Consider the following 15,865-nt stretch of genomic DNA (forward strand, 5'->3'; position numbering starts at 1 on the left):
GTATCTTTAAAGATTGAGTTAAAACGGTTGACCGATCAAACAAGCCGTTTTCGAGATATCGTGTACACCGACTTCAAAAATGCCGTTTTGAAAAAAACACGTTTAAAGTTTCAATACCTACCTTAAAACGTGCCGAGGCATCTCTACATATTTAGGTATAACTCCGAAAGTATTGCTTAGATCTACTTCAAATTTCGTGCATATACTTTTGAATATATGTACATTACAAAAATGCAATAAAAAAAATCGATTTTTTGAAAGTCATAACTGCGTATAACCCCTTAACTAAGTAATCGAACTGTGACGGCTATCAAAACAAACCACTGCTGAAAAACAATAAACTTGAACTCGTACTTCATCTTGTATATTGGTTTTAATAAATAAATTCATAGACTTGTGTTGTTTTACTTTTTATTCTCCAATGCGCTGACGCACTCAATCATATTACTTTTACAATTGCCATACATATCTGTCAGTATAGATTTAAGTGAGCAGAATAAAATATATTTTTACGAATAAATGTATTCAACTGCGTAAAGTATAAACAAATTAAAATTTGCAAATTATACAATTGACAGATAAATAGAGAGTAATTAATTAAAACATCATTAAAACAAATTCACAAACGCAAATCCTGTTTCCCACTAAATAACTTATAAAAATTAAAAATCTTATTTAAATACTCATTATGTTCCTCATGTTTTTGCCACTATTTTAGTAATTTGTGTCGCATTCCAAATTCCCAGCACGGAGTTTCAACTTTAGTGCCGCCCCTTTACTCATCATTATCATCGTCACCATCATAATCGTCGTGTTCAAGCTCACGTTGCCGTTTGCCACCTCCCACTCTTGCCATTGTAACCGGTGTATCCCCTCCCACGCAAGCCTGCTGCGTACTGCGCGCAAATACTATACCCAATGGCAGCTAATCTATGTCATCGTCATCATCATCGAAAATTGCGTATTTCTTCTGTGAACGCTTACGGCGCGTTTGCTTCTTGGAAGTAGTGGCCGCACTAGTGGGTACCGGTGGTGCCGGTGTTGGTGTTGCCGGTGCGCTAGCTAATGACTTGTTCAATTTCAACTTCATTTTCACTGCCGCCGTAGAGGTGGTTGGAATTTCCTCATCATCTGAGCCATCATCGCCCACTTCCTCCTCTTCATTGTCAGAAGCCTCTGAGCCAGCAGCTGTACCGCCCCCTCCACCGCCTCCACCACCACTTGCCGACTCATTGCCAGCGGCAGCCGCAGCCGATGCAGCAGCTGCTGCGGCGGCAGTTATGCGTGCACGTGCACTTGCAAATACTTTCTGCAATTCAATCGAATCTAGATAGATGAGTGAAGCTTCCTCATTGTAGATTTGTGCATTCTGACAGAGCTGCACAAAGTCTTTCTCCAGCTCATTGATATCGCCATATTTGCAATCTTCAATACGTTGTAAAATTTTCTTAATATCCACAGGTCGTTTTATGATTTCATAGTAGTCGGGTAGGCGTTGACGTGATGGTAACTTCATAAACGGTTCGGAGAGTACACGACCATCGTCGTTGGTATACTTAATGACCGCAGACATAATCTTATTCATTTGTTTTTTTAAACGCTTGTCAATATTCTGGCGCCGACGACGTTTCATAATCAACTCATCTTCATCAGAATCATCTTTACGATTTTTACGCTTACGGCGCTTACGTTTGGCGTCATCTTCGTCTTCCTCTTCTTCGAATTCGGCGCCATCATCGATGGCCTTTAGCCATTCCTTCTCGGTCAGGCTGTCTGTGTAGTCGACCTCTTTGCGTTGACGTGAGCCGCGACCTGAAGAAACAGTGAGAGGTGATTAATTTAAACAATTTAAGCATCTCGAGAGAAAATAATTAAGAGAAAAAACGCTCCAAGGAGTAGGAGCATGAATAGTGGGGTGCACACAAATCCCTAACACGAAGTACAGATACCACGACTTTCCATGCGGAAACAGTCGAAATCATATCCAAAAGAGGGTTCGAGAAAGTAAAAATTAAAATACTTTCGGACAGCCAATCGGTTCTCAAAGCGTTGAATAGCATCACATTCAAGTCAAAAGTCCTAATAGAGTGTAACAATGCACTCAACAAACTAGCAACTCATAATCAGGTCCCACTGATTTGGGTACCAGGGCATGAGGAACACGAAGAAAACGAAAAAGCTTTTTTTATGCAAAAAAAGGGGCAAATGGGCTATTTATTGGACCCCTTTTTTCGGCTTTAAAACAAAAATCCGGGAACACTGGAACGGCACAAGCGGCCTTAATCACTCCAAAAAGTTTTTGCACTTCAATGTCAACAGAGTAAAATCTACTCTAACCCTAGATAAAAAAGGCCTCAGATTACTCTGTGAAGCACTTCAAGGTAACTTTGCCTGTTTGCATTAGGCCACAGGAGACACAGAACCCTGGGCTCGTACCTACTGGAGGAAGAAGACCTACAATTGCTCCCTCTTAAGGAGCTGGTTCGATTCTTCGGAATACTAAATAATTATAATTAAGTAATTAGGGGCGCACAATAGATCAGTCTGGTCGCAGTACATAAAGGCCTTGGCCTAACCCGTACAACTCTTACCATTGCCAAGAGAAAAAACACACACGCAATTAAAAATAAAGTGCATCTACTTTAAAACCTGGATCAATTAAGTTGTAAATCTTCTCATAGAAAACTATTTTCCCGTTCGGAGTCAGCTTGAAACTGCAGGAAGAGCAGCTCGCCCAAACGCCTAAAAGAAGTGTACGTGCCAATTATTTATTTATTACATATTATCTTTTCCTTTAGGGTGCGGCCAGAGTGAACGCTGAAAGCCAAGCCGAGATTGTCAGTGCGATAAAGATTGTCAGTGCGATAAAACTGGTTACATACAAGTCAATACAAATAAGCTTGTGTATAACACAGTGAGCGCCGACAAGAGCAGAGAGCAAAGCCGATGAGTGCGAGAAAACAGTTTCAAAGCGTTTTGCTCGCTTTTTTGGATTGTTGAAGTTTACTTTTTAGAGTGCAGTTGTGTTTTTAACACACTTTTATTAGGTCGGGTTGTATGTATGTATGTAACGGAATCTTTGAGCTTAATTTTCACTGGCTTCTAAAAATCTGATCGACTTGAAATTTTGCACACCTATCAAGGACCGATGACAATGCAATAATTTGATAAAAGTTTTCCATTATCCTTATTAGGATTGCCAGGATTAATATTTTCTTTTTTTACCTGTGGGCAAAAAGTAAGGTGAATTTGGTTGTAAAATGAAAAATCTTTATTTATTCTTGTAAATCAATTTCATCCCCTTCAAAATAATCCCCTCTCGATAAAATACACCTATGCCAACGATTTTTCCAATCCCCGAAACATGCCAAATAGTCCATTTCCGGTAATGACCATCAGCACCTTCTTCGATTCAGCTTCTATCTCCTCAATCGACTCGAAACGCGTTCCGCGGAGTGGCCTCTTGAGTTTTGGGAATAGCCAGAAGTCACACGGAGCCAAATCAGGCGAATACGGTGGTTGCGGAACGATATGCGTGGAATTTTTGGCGAAATGGTCACGAAGAACGAGTGCAGTGTGAGACGGTGCATTATCGTGATGCAAAAACCAAGAGTTGTTGGCCCATAATTCTGGTCTTTTTAGATGAATTGCTTCACGTAAACGACGTACAACGCTTAAACAATATTCCTTATTAACAGTTTGGCCAGGTGGAAGGAATCCATAGTGCACCACACCACGAAAATCGAAAAAAAAACTGGCCAATGGAGTGGGGTAGCCGTTTCTTAGGCTCCCTCCACGAAATAAATATAAGATAAATCATTATATAAATGATGAAATTCACCAAATTCATTCCTTTTTAGTGTAATTGGATGTTTTCCAAACTCTTTTGTGTTAATAATTGCATTAATCACACTAGGAGAAGCAAAATACCCTTCATCAGATGAATCCATTACCGTGTACAGCAATTTTATAAACACAAATGAACAACAAAATTAAATGACATAAGAGCAAAACACATGGAATAAACAAAATTTCAGCGCTGATTCTCGCATTCACTGTGTTATATACAAATTTTCTTCTCGCATGAAAATAAGCTCGGCTCGGCTCGGCTCGGCATCAGCGTTCACTCTGGCCGCACCCTTATACACTTTAATCACTTTTTTCAATTTTGCGCCTTTTTGTATGCAACATATTTGCACAACTCTCGTCAAAGAGGTTAAAGCAGTAGAGTACAGCAGTGACGAATGCATTAAAGCGCATCATAGAGCTGCAACGGATACCTAGATTTTGTGCCATCTTGATCATTTACTCGGGCTTTGTATGATCAGTCGTTTGTGTGCACGACCGCTGCGGCAACACATTCACGCGCACTTCATCGACCAAAGTGGCGTATAGAAATGCTGTGTGTAGCGCGAGCCACTCGAAATCTTCGAGTACTCTGTGTCTTTACATGCATTAGTTGAACAGCGATCATATAGGGAATTTACTAATTTCTCAAGTTGTGTGCAATAATTGATCGACGGCGACGACCATTAAGTACGTGATTTATAATCGTAGTTATCGTGAGATGGCACATACAATAGGATTCGCTTCTGAACGAATGACAAGTGGTAATTAGCACCAATCCAGACGTCGAAAAGGTAAAAGCTTTGTTTGGAATGTGGTAGCTGAAATCCTAAATCCACGTAATACTGTAATGAAAGGTTTTGTTTACTGCCGCAGTTGCTGTAAAGTGCTGAAGTATACCAGAAGCCAAACATCTGAAGTGAATCGCCTTTGAAGTGCAGTAAAAACATTAAGAAATCGCGGCCAATCGAAAACTAACGGCACAGCGTTGCGCAAATTGAGAAATGTACTTTTTGGGTCATTTAAGGTAGCCAGCCATTTTCGCCAGTAAATGGTACCGGCTTTACCGAGCTTCTGCTCCTCCTATTTGTGGCATGCGTCTTGATGGTGCTCCACAAATGGAGCGACCTATAGTTTTAATACCATCACACAGAGGCTACAATCCTTCCATCATCAGTAACAGTCCAAAAATCATCAGTAACGACGCACTGTGGAGATTAAGGAACGAGGAACCCATCCTTTAGGCAAATCAAACGCAGAAAGTAGCGATTGATAGGTCACACATTGAGAAAACCACCAGATATCATCACGAGAATGGCGCTGGACTGGAGGAACCCGCAAGAGAGCTGAAGTCGCGGTCGACCAGCGCTAACTAGCAGATACCGACATATTGTTGTTGTTGTAGAAGCATAAACATTCCCGTCCATATAAGAGGAATGCTGCTGAAGTGACAGTAATTGGCCGGATATAAATACGGGTAGTTCAGGTTACGTAGAACAGACTGTCGTGGGAACGAACATGACGACATCTCATGGGACGGTGCAAAAACAACAATACATAACCGTGTACGCCCTATGCTCCCAAGAGGAGTTAACAAGAGGGAGAAAAAAAAGTTTTAAGAGCCTACTCCGCACGGCAAATATTTTTTATTAGGAGCTATTTTCATGGCAGAAATACACTCGAAGGTTTGCCATTGCCTGCTTAGGGGCGATCGCCAACCATTTAGAAAACACTTTTTTCTTTATTTTAGCGTTTCACGGAGATTCGAACATACGTACTCTGAATGGTAGTTAGTACCAACCAATTCGGCTGAAGCGGTTGTGTTTGCTTGTACCAAATTTAGAGGATAATACACGAGACGGCTCGAGACTACTCGATGCCGGGCTCTTATGCACTTAATGCACGAGACGGTTCGAGACTATTCGATGCTGAGATCCGATGTACATAAAAACAAATCAACTGTTTGCGAAATCCACATAAGAGCGTTTATAGATCCGCTTTAACCCTGTCATATTACTCAACTAGTCTAAATCTATACGAACTCACCCAAAATGGTATCCTCATCGTACTGATGCCAACGCTCCACCTCATCATCGTCCTTCGTCAACCAATCCGGCAACTCTGACTCATCGATTAAACGCTCCCTACCCGGATGCAATTCTTCGTCCTCTTTCTTCCGATCAATATCCATCTTTTTGAACAATTCTATCTCTTCCTCACTACGCGCAATCATCATATTAATCACCTCATCGTCCGGCACTTCATTCTCTTCCTCCTCTTCATTGTCATCCTGATGCAAAATCGTTTGCAAGAATTGTTGTCGCTCACTTCCCGTAGATTTCTGATCGAACATACCAGCCTGAATGACTTTCTCGTCCATGTTCAACTTGTAGCGCGCCGCAGCTAAGATGCGCTCCTCCACAGAATTCACCGTCATCAAACGCAACACGCGCACCTCATTGCGCTGACCGATACGATGTGCACGATCTTGTGCTTGCAAATCCTGATGCGGATTCCAATCGGAATCGAAGATGACAACAGTATCGGCTGTTTGTAAGTTCAGACCCAAACCACCGGCGCGTGTCGAGAGCAAGAAGACAAAATAGTCGGAATCTTTTGCATTAAATTTACGCAGCAATTCACCACGATCCTCTGCCTTGGTGGTACCGTCCAAACGCAAATAACCAAACTGGCGCCAGCTCAAATAATCCTCGATAATAGTCATGCACTGTGTCATTTGACAGAAGAGCAGCACGCGATGGTTGCTCGCCTTCAGCTTCGGCAAAATGCGATCAAGTAATTCAAATTTGCCCGATACGCGATATAGATCCGGTCCGGAAGCGACACTATGTGCGCCAGTGTGATCGCAATACTTTTCCTCAATGTGCTGGAACATGAATGGATGATTGCAAAGTTTACGCAACTGTACTATGGTGTTCATTAAAGCCTTAGCGCCACCCTTGCCTTGTTTGCCCTTCTCCGAACCATCCGTGAGTAGCACACCCTTGCTCTGCATATGCTTGTAGAGCACACGTTGCAGTCCAGACATATCGCACTTGATGATGTACTCGACCTTATCGGGCAATTGGTGTTCCACCTCCTTTTTGAGGCGACGCAATAGGAAGGGACGCAACACTTTGTGCAAACGACGAATAATCAAAATCGTCTCTTCCTCATTCAATTCGACCTTCTCGCCTGTGGTAGCGAAGGGTGCATTAAACCACTGTTCAAAAGTGGAGCACGACTTGAAAATCGATGGTAGTAAGAAATTGAGCAGAGCCCACAATTCGGGCAATTTATTTTGTAGCGGTGTGCCAGTCAGCAGCAAGCGATACGGTGCAATATAGTGAGTGTTCAGCACCTGTGTTAGCTTGCAGTGATGATTCTTCATGCGGTGGCCTTCGTCAATAATCATATACTTCCACTGAATTTTAGCAAGCACGGCCTTATCCTTGATAACATACTCGTACGTTGTGAGCAGTACATTGAATTTGGTGGCGCGCATTTGATTCTGCAACAAACGGCGACCCTGTGGGCTGCCTTTGTAACTGACCACGCCAACGGAAGGTGCCCACTTTTCGAACTCCAGCACCCAATTGGGCAGTGTCGAGAGCGGCACGATAATGAGATAGGGGCCCATGACCTAAAACGAAAAATCGTAAAGAAGAAAAAAATAAATATATTAATATTATCTATATTTGATGTGCTGCGTACTCACCTTCTTTCGATCCATCAGATAGGTAACCAGCGAAATTGTCTGTATAGTTTTACCCAAACCCATCTCGTCGGCTAAAATACCATTTAAGTTGTTGTTATACAATGACACCAGCCATTCCAAGCCCTTCAACTGATACTCCTTCAATTGGCCATTAACCATAATGGATGCTTGTTCGAATACTTTTTCGTGTACGGTATGCGCGATGCTGTAGTAGGTCTGCTCCTCGGTACGATATTCATCATCTTCAACTTTTACTTTCTTGATAAAGTCCTTAGCATCCTCGACATTTGCCACCTCTTTGCTCTCTGCTTCTTCGGATTTTTTTTCTTCTTCCTCCTCCTTAGATTTAATGTATTCCTTGCTGTTAATATCGCGCATCTCTGAATCACCCTCATCATCCGAGTCCGACTCTATCCAATCCCAGCCCGGATGGCGCTCCAACCAGTTATGCAAGTTCTTTAGCATTGGCGCCTCTTCGCCCGAGAGTCGCGTGCCCGTAGATTGCTCCACCACAGTGACGCGCATGTCCGCTGCAATGCAGCTCTCATCGATATTCATATATTCGCCACTCATCAGCAGTTCCTTCTTGTATTGCAGCAAACGTTTGCTTTCCTCCTCCTTCTTCTTCTTTTGATCATCTTTGTGCTGCTTAACCATCTGTGTAAGATTACTGATATATTCATCGGTCTGCGAAAGTAGGAATGCCAGACGTTTATCTTTCTTCTGATCGATCAGTTTGCGGTAGCCCTCTTCATCCTCGGCCATCAAACGGCGCATACGCTCCTTCTCGATGCGCTCTTGCTCCTTCTTTTGCTCACGCTCCGCATTGGCGTGATGATTCATGATTGCCTTATTGACGCGTGCCAGCTGCGCTTTATTATTGCGGTGATACTCCTTGAAATCTTTGCCATGTTGCAGCACTGCTGCCAAGAACTCTTGATGCTTCTGGCGCCGCTTGCGCTCGGCCTCTAATTTCTGTTGCTTCTCTAGCTTCTCAGTGGCGCGTGCCTCACGTAACCCCTGTCGTTTTGTACGCTTATACGCTTTAATATTCACCGCCGTCTCCAGCGTGGTGTCGCGACGCGTGCACTGTACAATCTCAGCACGCAGTTGACGTTGAAAGTTGAGCACGCGCAGCGCCCGCAACTCAATGGCCGCTTGCAGACGCAAGTCTTCCGGCATAGTGGCAGGCAACCGCTGCAATTCTTGCATGCGTAATGAAATACGCGAAGCTATACGATTTTCACGCTCCTGCAGCAAAGTGATCGGATCTAAACCAACTGGCTTCGCGACTGTTGTAACGCGATTTGGTTTCGGCATTGGCTGCTGTGGTGGCGGCGCACCTGGTTTGGGCGCTTGCATGCCAGGTGGCGCCTGTGGTGGCAAACCGGGAGCGCCGGGCGGCATACCCGGGCGCACACCCTGCGCTACTGTGGCGGGCATTGGTGATGAAATTGGCGGTTGACCGCCTCCCATCATTGGTGGCGGCGGTCCGGCATTCGGCTTGCCACCAGCGCCATTGGGCAACTGATGCGTCACGTCTTGTTGTGGTGGTATTGGCGGCACGCCGCCAGGAGCCATGGGTTGCTGCTGCACATGGGGCAGTGATGGCGCTTGCAACTTCGGCCCGCCCGGCACCTGCTGCTGTGCGTAAGGACTGGCAGGCGGTGTAGGACACTGCGGGGGTGTGCCCGCATTGCCAGGGACACATGGCGGCGGTGCGCCACTTGGTCCGGGCGGTTGCTGTTGTACTGGCACACCGGGATGTTGTCCCGGCGGTCCGGGTGGACCTGGCGGTACGCCAGCCTGTTGCTGTTGCTGCTGTTGTTGCTGCTGCTGCTGTTGCGGCGGTGCCAACTGCTGTTGCATTTGCATGGATATGGGTTTGTTGCGCGCCAGCAATCGATATGCGGTAATTTGTGCGCGTAACATATTCACTTGGTTGCCAGTGAGATGTTGATGCTTCGATGTGGCGCGTATAGCCAGTAATTGCGAGTAGCGTGGATCCTCTTGCAGACCCTTTTCCTCCATGGTGTCGATAGCGCGTTGAAGTGCGGTTAGACTTTCCTGTACGGGACGATCGCCAGGTGGTGGGCCCTGGCCGGGAGCCGGTGGACCCTAAATGTGGATGAGAAAAGGTTGAAAATTAGGGAGGATAATAATAAGAAACTTCTCTTGAAGTTGTTATATTTGAAGCTGAAAAAACTCTGGAATCGAATTGCGCAAAGAAAAAAATGTAGGACAAAAAAATTGTAAAACGGTATATAAGTTCAGAAAATGTTTTCAAAGTTTTATTTTATTTTTATGTTAATTGAAAAACACTAAACTAGACTAGTAGAAAAATGTTAGCTGCACAACACGTACAAGAAGATCTTCCTCCATTCGCTCCCATTCACGATTATTCGTATTTGTTGCTACTGACTTTTGTTGAGATCAGTGCCAGGAGTGTACAACACCCATTTGACTGATAAGAAAATTGATAAAAAGATGCAGAGTAACGCATGAAATGTTCCGTCCCAAAGCCATTTATCGAATCTACATTTCAGTATATATAACAGGGTGGGGCAGGCAATTGACTGACTAAAAAGAAGCAACTGCATTTCGTTAACATTTCTCGGTAACAGATTCAGTTAAGAAATATAGTTATGTAAGCTATCCATAAGAGATTCAGGCCATTAAAACGCATATCATCCGAGCTACTTGTGAGAGAAAGGGACAGAGAAACTGTCAACAAGTTGCTGGGAAATTGAATTGAAAAATGTATCGTTTAAAAAAGAATAATTTGGATTCCTGTTCCTTTTTTATAATCAAGCAATAATACATAAATTGAAAAGAATTAATTTATCTGCGGTACATGAGATTTTCGAAAAGCAGCATATTTGCAACACCCTTTATTAATTCATATATATATAAAATTTTTGTAAGTTTTGTCAAAGTTCGGAGATTTGAGTGAAATCGTTTTTGTTGTCGCATGTACTAAACTTTTTTAAATCATACAAAGAAAAAATTAAAAAAAACAATAATAATAAAAATGTATTTAAAAAAATAATAATAATGAATTAAAAAATAAAAATGAATTAAAAAATATAATAAAAATTTATTTAAAAACAAATTAATTAAAAAAAAAATTATTAAAAAAAAAATTTGTTAAAAAAAAAAAATTAAGAAAAAATTACTTTAAAAAAAAAATAATAACTATTGTAATTTAAAAAAATAGTTAAAACTGGGTATTTCATGGCGGTCCTATTATTATGTACACCGGTGTATATAAATAGCAGTACATTTTTTAAAACAAAAAAGACCAATAAGATCTTGCAAGTACATAAAGAGTAACCATTTTTGTAGAGCAAAGTTATAGTCCAGTAGGTTTCAGTTTTTATTTTAAGTGGATCAAAATCTCCAAATTTTGGTTAATAGACATTTTGCGTATTGCGTGTCGATTTCTGACAGAAACATTATTGTCAAAATTATGTAGCAGAATTTCACGAAGCTCATTTTTGTGGAACATTTTAACTCCCTAACTTCCCTTTTTACGCGTGAGTTTGACTGCAATTTTGAGTAAAGTCCCAAAACTCCTTTAAAATAGCGCATTTGAGGTGCAAAATTTGTCTACGAAAATAATTGTCAGAAAATTTTAGTGGAAGTTACCAAAGATGCAAAAACTGTCAATACAAATAAGCGTTGACTCGTAATTGACAGAATTGCACCCTTTAAGGGAGAAATTTTACAGTAGGATTTCAAGTAAGAATTGTCTGATAATTTATATGTTTATAAAAAACAAGACTGAAATATAGATGCACATCCTCTTTTTATTTAAAATATGCCCACAGTTCAATCCATTTTTTTTTTTTTAATTTTTATTTAATATATTGTGAGCCAATGACAGTTTATATCACTACCATAGCTAGTTAACCGAGTTGAAAAAAATACGGCTAATAATACATATTTAGTTTTTTACTAAACAATTCCCCGATTTTACTATAATATATCTTTCAATGATGATTATGACTACAAAATTTGGTCATCCGAAGCAAAATTGTGAGAGTAACTTCGGCTGCCACGGCAGCGGGTACTCGGCAGCAAAATTCTGCCCGCTCATTTCACACATATTCACACACTCGTCCAATCAGTCGATGTTCAGACGGCAACGAGGTAATATAAATGGAGACTGCTGATTTTTTTCGTATATTACTAACACAATAACAGTTTTTTCATAAACAAACCGCTGTCATAATCCCGGTTACATCAGCCAATCGGGCAATCTCTTCAAAATCGCTGAGAGCCGGTTAACGGTCTGATGCATTCTGTACACCGTAAATTCCTTTTTATCAGAATAAGTGACAATAAGTGCCATATATTTACAATTATCGATCTCAATTTGAAAATGAACAATTTTTAAGTTTTTGTATTGCATGCAACGCTGTGCTGGAAATCAGGGAATGTCAGCTGTGGGAAGCTTTAATAGTCAGCTGATAGAAAATCTTGCTTACAAACTTTTACAATGATTCAAACCTCTGCTGCCGCTTCTAGCAAAATCTAGACTTGGAACACAAAATACGCCAACGAAAATAAGCAAGCCCTAAAAGAAGGTGAAATAAAATAGTTTTCACCGTTTTTTCGCTCTACATATATCGACGATAAAATTATTGGATTGTCCGGAAAGTAATTGCCGATTTTACATATAGACGGCGTTGATAATTGTTTTGAACAGCTTGTGACTATTTATTTAATTTTTTTCTTTTGACAGTTATTAGCTGTCACTTTTAGAAAAAAAGAGTGTTTTAGAAAAAAAAAATGCACGTAATTTTGTTTATATTTGTTTGTTTGGAGTCAATTTTAATATAAGTAGAGCCCACAAAAGAGCATTTTCGTCATATTTTATTTTATTATTTCCATAAAGGAAAAAGCGCAGAGAAGGTTGCAAAAAAGTTGCGTGATTTGTATTGTGATAAAGCCTTAAAAGAAAGACAGTGTCGAAGTTGGTTTATCAAATTCCGTTCTGGAGATTTTTTACTTAAAGTTGACCCACGTTCAGGTCGGCCAAGTGATGTCGATGAAGACGTTATCAAGGCTTTAATCGAATTGGATCATCATGTAACTTTGCGTGAGATTGAAGAGAAGTTAAATATACTAAAATCAACCGTTCATGAACATATAAAGAGTCTTGGACTGGTAAAAACGCTTGATATTCGGGTACCACATGAATTGAAAGAAATTAATTTAACAAACCAAATCAATGATTGTGATATGCATCTTAAACGCAATGAAGTCGATCCGTTTTTGAAGCAGATTGTGACTGATGATGAAAAATGGATTGTTTACAATAACGACAATCGAAAACGATCATAGTCCAAGCATGATGAAGCGCCACAAACCACTTCAAAGGCTCAAAGGCTGATATTCACCAAAATGAGGTTATGCCGTCAGTTTGGGGGGACTGGAAGGGTGTGGTATATTTTCAGCTGGTTCAGAGGCACCAAACGATTAATTCGGATGTCTACTGCCAACGATTGGACAAATGGAATGCAGCCATCAACAAGAAGCGACCAGAATTGATCAATCGTAAAGGTGTCATATTTCATCACGAAAACGCTAGACCGCATACATTTTTGGTCACTCACCAAAAACTGAGAGAGCTTCGCTGAGAACTTTTGATGCCCTGACCTTGCACCATCAGACTACCACTTGTTTCGGTCTTTGCAGAACCCCTTAAATCATAAAACTTTCAGCAATGACGAGGCTATAAAATCGCACTTGGTTCAGTTTGAGCGCGGAATAATGAATTCACCCGAAAGATGGCAAAAGGTTATCGCACAAAATGGAAAATATATAATTAATTAAAGTTCATTCTAAGTTTTAATAATAATGTATTTACTTTCTTTTAAAAATTGGCAATTTCTTTGCGGACAACCCAATAGCATGAGGCCAGAGTTGTATCTTGAAGAAAATGCTGTCAATACTTGAGACAATGATAATCGCTTGGTGTCCGGTCTGGACTATGTGGCCACACATAAAAACTTTTGATGCGTCGTTGAAAATGAGTTATTTTAATCTGCTGTTATTGACCACAGAGATTCGTCATCCGCAAAAACGACTGACTTCCGGAACGAAATGTTTTTGTTCAAATGATGTCTGCAAAACTATATTCTTTGTTTTCTATGCTCCTAGCATTAATCAACGGCTTATTGGCAGTTTTTGCATGAAAATTTTCTTCGCGCAGTTTCAGAGTTACAAATCTTGCCTAAGTATTTTTTGTCTTCGTTCGTTAATTTTGGAGCGCTTAAGGGGTAACACCACTGTAGAAATATCAAAAAATTGATTAAGCTTAAAAAATTCTTTGAACCTTTCAAAATACAGAACAAAAAGTTGTATACGTTACCGAAGTTTATTTCATAAATATTTTAAGCTTTTAACCAAGCGTTAGTGACTGCTACCTAACGACTTCTCCAAATTTCCAAACTTTAAACGCGTTTTTCTCAAAACACGTTTTCTGAAATTGGCACGCAGCATAACTCAAACAATTTTAAATATTTTTAATCAGGTTTTTCACTACGTCTGTATAATAACCTTCTTAAGAGAAGAGCGTAGGGGATTTTCGATAGATTAATTTAAACGATTGTTATAATTATTTAAGTGCCGTTTTTTTAGTCCAAAATAGTTTTTTTCTTCAAATGCTTGCTAATTCCACAAAAATAAATATTTTTTAAATCCCCTACGTGTTTCTCTAGCTATTCTTATCTAGATTAAGAAAAAACAAATTTCCTTGTTCCAGATTAAAATTTGCACCCTCTGTGCTGCGTGCCGCGGAGCTCCTTCAAGAGAAACCACATTACAAAAATGTCTCCAATACCGCCATTTTGTAAAATTTTTCGATCAAACTTTGTAGTTTTGTAGTTTAGTACAATATATAAGTAATAACTTCCCAAATCAGAGTGATTGTTTTCCCTTTCTTTCTATACAAAAAAATTCTTTAAAAATCGTGTTTATTTTACGCGTGTAGAGTGGTGTTACCCCTTAAGGGGGGAAACCGGTTTAGATCGATCAAAAAATCGATTTTTTTATTGCAGAAAACGTTAGTATAACTACAGAAGAATATGTGGTAAAAATTTTAAAGCGAAATTCGCAGTATTCCCGATTCTATGAGCACTTAAACGACTGCCCGTCGGTTCCGTACCATATCGCGCGTTAGAACGACGTTTTTCTCGAAACTACTTTTTTTCAACTGGTGATCACTCTAGCTCAAAAAGTTATAGACCAACCGTTATAAATTTTTTTCGGAGTATTCTTTATTCAATCCTAATCCATATGAACCTAATTTTGGGATTATATTACCATTAAAAATATTTTTTTAAGCAAAATAGATGAAAAAATATGGTATAAAAAAACTACTTTGTGTTCAAGCGCCTCAAAAGCATGCAATTTTCAATATTTTTTTACCACAATTAGGTTCATATTCAGGTATTCCCACGAGGAAGATACTCGGATGGCGATCGTCCATGGACAGTACGCTCGAATGCCACTATCTCCCGCGGAAATAGCTTCAAAAAAATTTAAAAGTGTACCTAAAAATATAAATAAAATATCCTCTAAACTGAACTTCTTTGTTCAAAAAATTCTCGAAAAACACCAAAATTTTGGCTTCCTAAACCGGTTTCCCCCCTTAAATCGGGTTTTTCTTTAACTTTGCGAACAATCCAACTCTTATCTGCATCATTAAATACTTTATTTGGCACAGATCTGCCCCTATTAAACCTTTCTATAATGTGCTGGACAGTTGAGGAACTAATAAAAACAATTTTTGCTATTTTTCGTTGGCTTTTGCCCTCTTTATAATGACGAATAAGGCTTTTCCATTTTAAAAAATTTAAATTTTTTCAACTTTTCCTTACAAATTTACTTAAGACGCTAAGCTAAACAGAAAAAAATACATTTCACCATTATTGCATTCTCAGAGAAAATATAAAATACACTGCATCATTTAAGCTGTGTGCATATTTTGATCAGACTACTATTTGTTTCTGTATTTTTTCAGCAAGCTTTGTTTTTGTTATTGTTCTTTCTGCAGGGGTAAACAGTACATACATACGCAAGAGAGTGTTTTATTATTTACTGAAAATCTCTTCATTTAACTCATACATTGCATTAATAGGAAAATTCGTTGCTATAGCTTCGCCAAACCCCTCCTTTGCACGCTACTGCCCATATAATTGTTATCGAGCAGCGAAACAATTCTTATTACTACTAACAAAAAGTAATTAAAATCAGAAAAAGAATAGGTACTGAATCTCAACAAAAACGGAT

General features: G+C 40.0%; 1 protein-coding gene across 1 annotated transcript in view; it reads right to left on the reverse strand.

Annotated features, from left to right (window-relative positions):
* Positions 1-394: 394 nt before the first annotated feature.
* LOC129242609 (ATP-dependent helicase brm) overlaps positions 395-15,865 on the reverse strand; it is a 32,853-nt gene continuing 17,382 nt past the window's right edge. Inside the window, exons 3-5 of the mRNA XM_054879363.1 lie at positions 7,565-9,682; positions 5,893-7,489; positions 395-1,812 (exon numbers count right to left, since the gene is read on the reverse strand). Of these exons, the coding sequence (XP_054735338.1) occupies positions 926-1,812; positions 5,893-7,489; positions 7,565-9,682 (4,602 nt within the window). The 3' untranslated portion in view covers positions 395-925. The remainder of the gene's footprint in view (positions 1,813-5,892; positions 7,490-7,564; positions 9,683-15,865) is intronic.

The sequence above is a fragment of the Anastrepha obliqua genome, chromosome 3 (genome assembly GCF_027943255.1).
Source record: "Anastrepha obliqua isolate idAnaObli1 chromosome 3, idAnaObli1_1.0, whole genome shotgun sequence".
NCBI lineage: Eukaryota > Metazoa > Arthropoda > Insecta > Diptera > Tephritidae > Anastrepha > Anastrepha obliqua.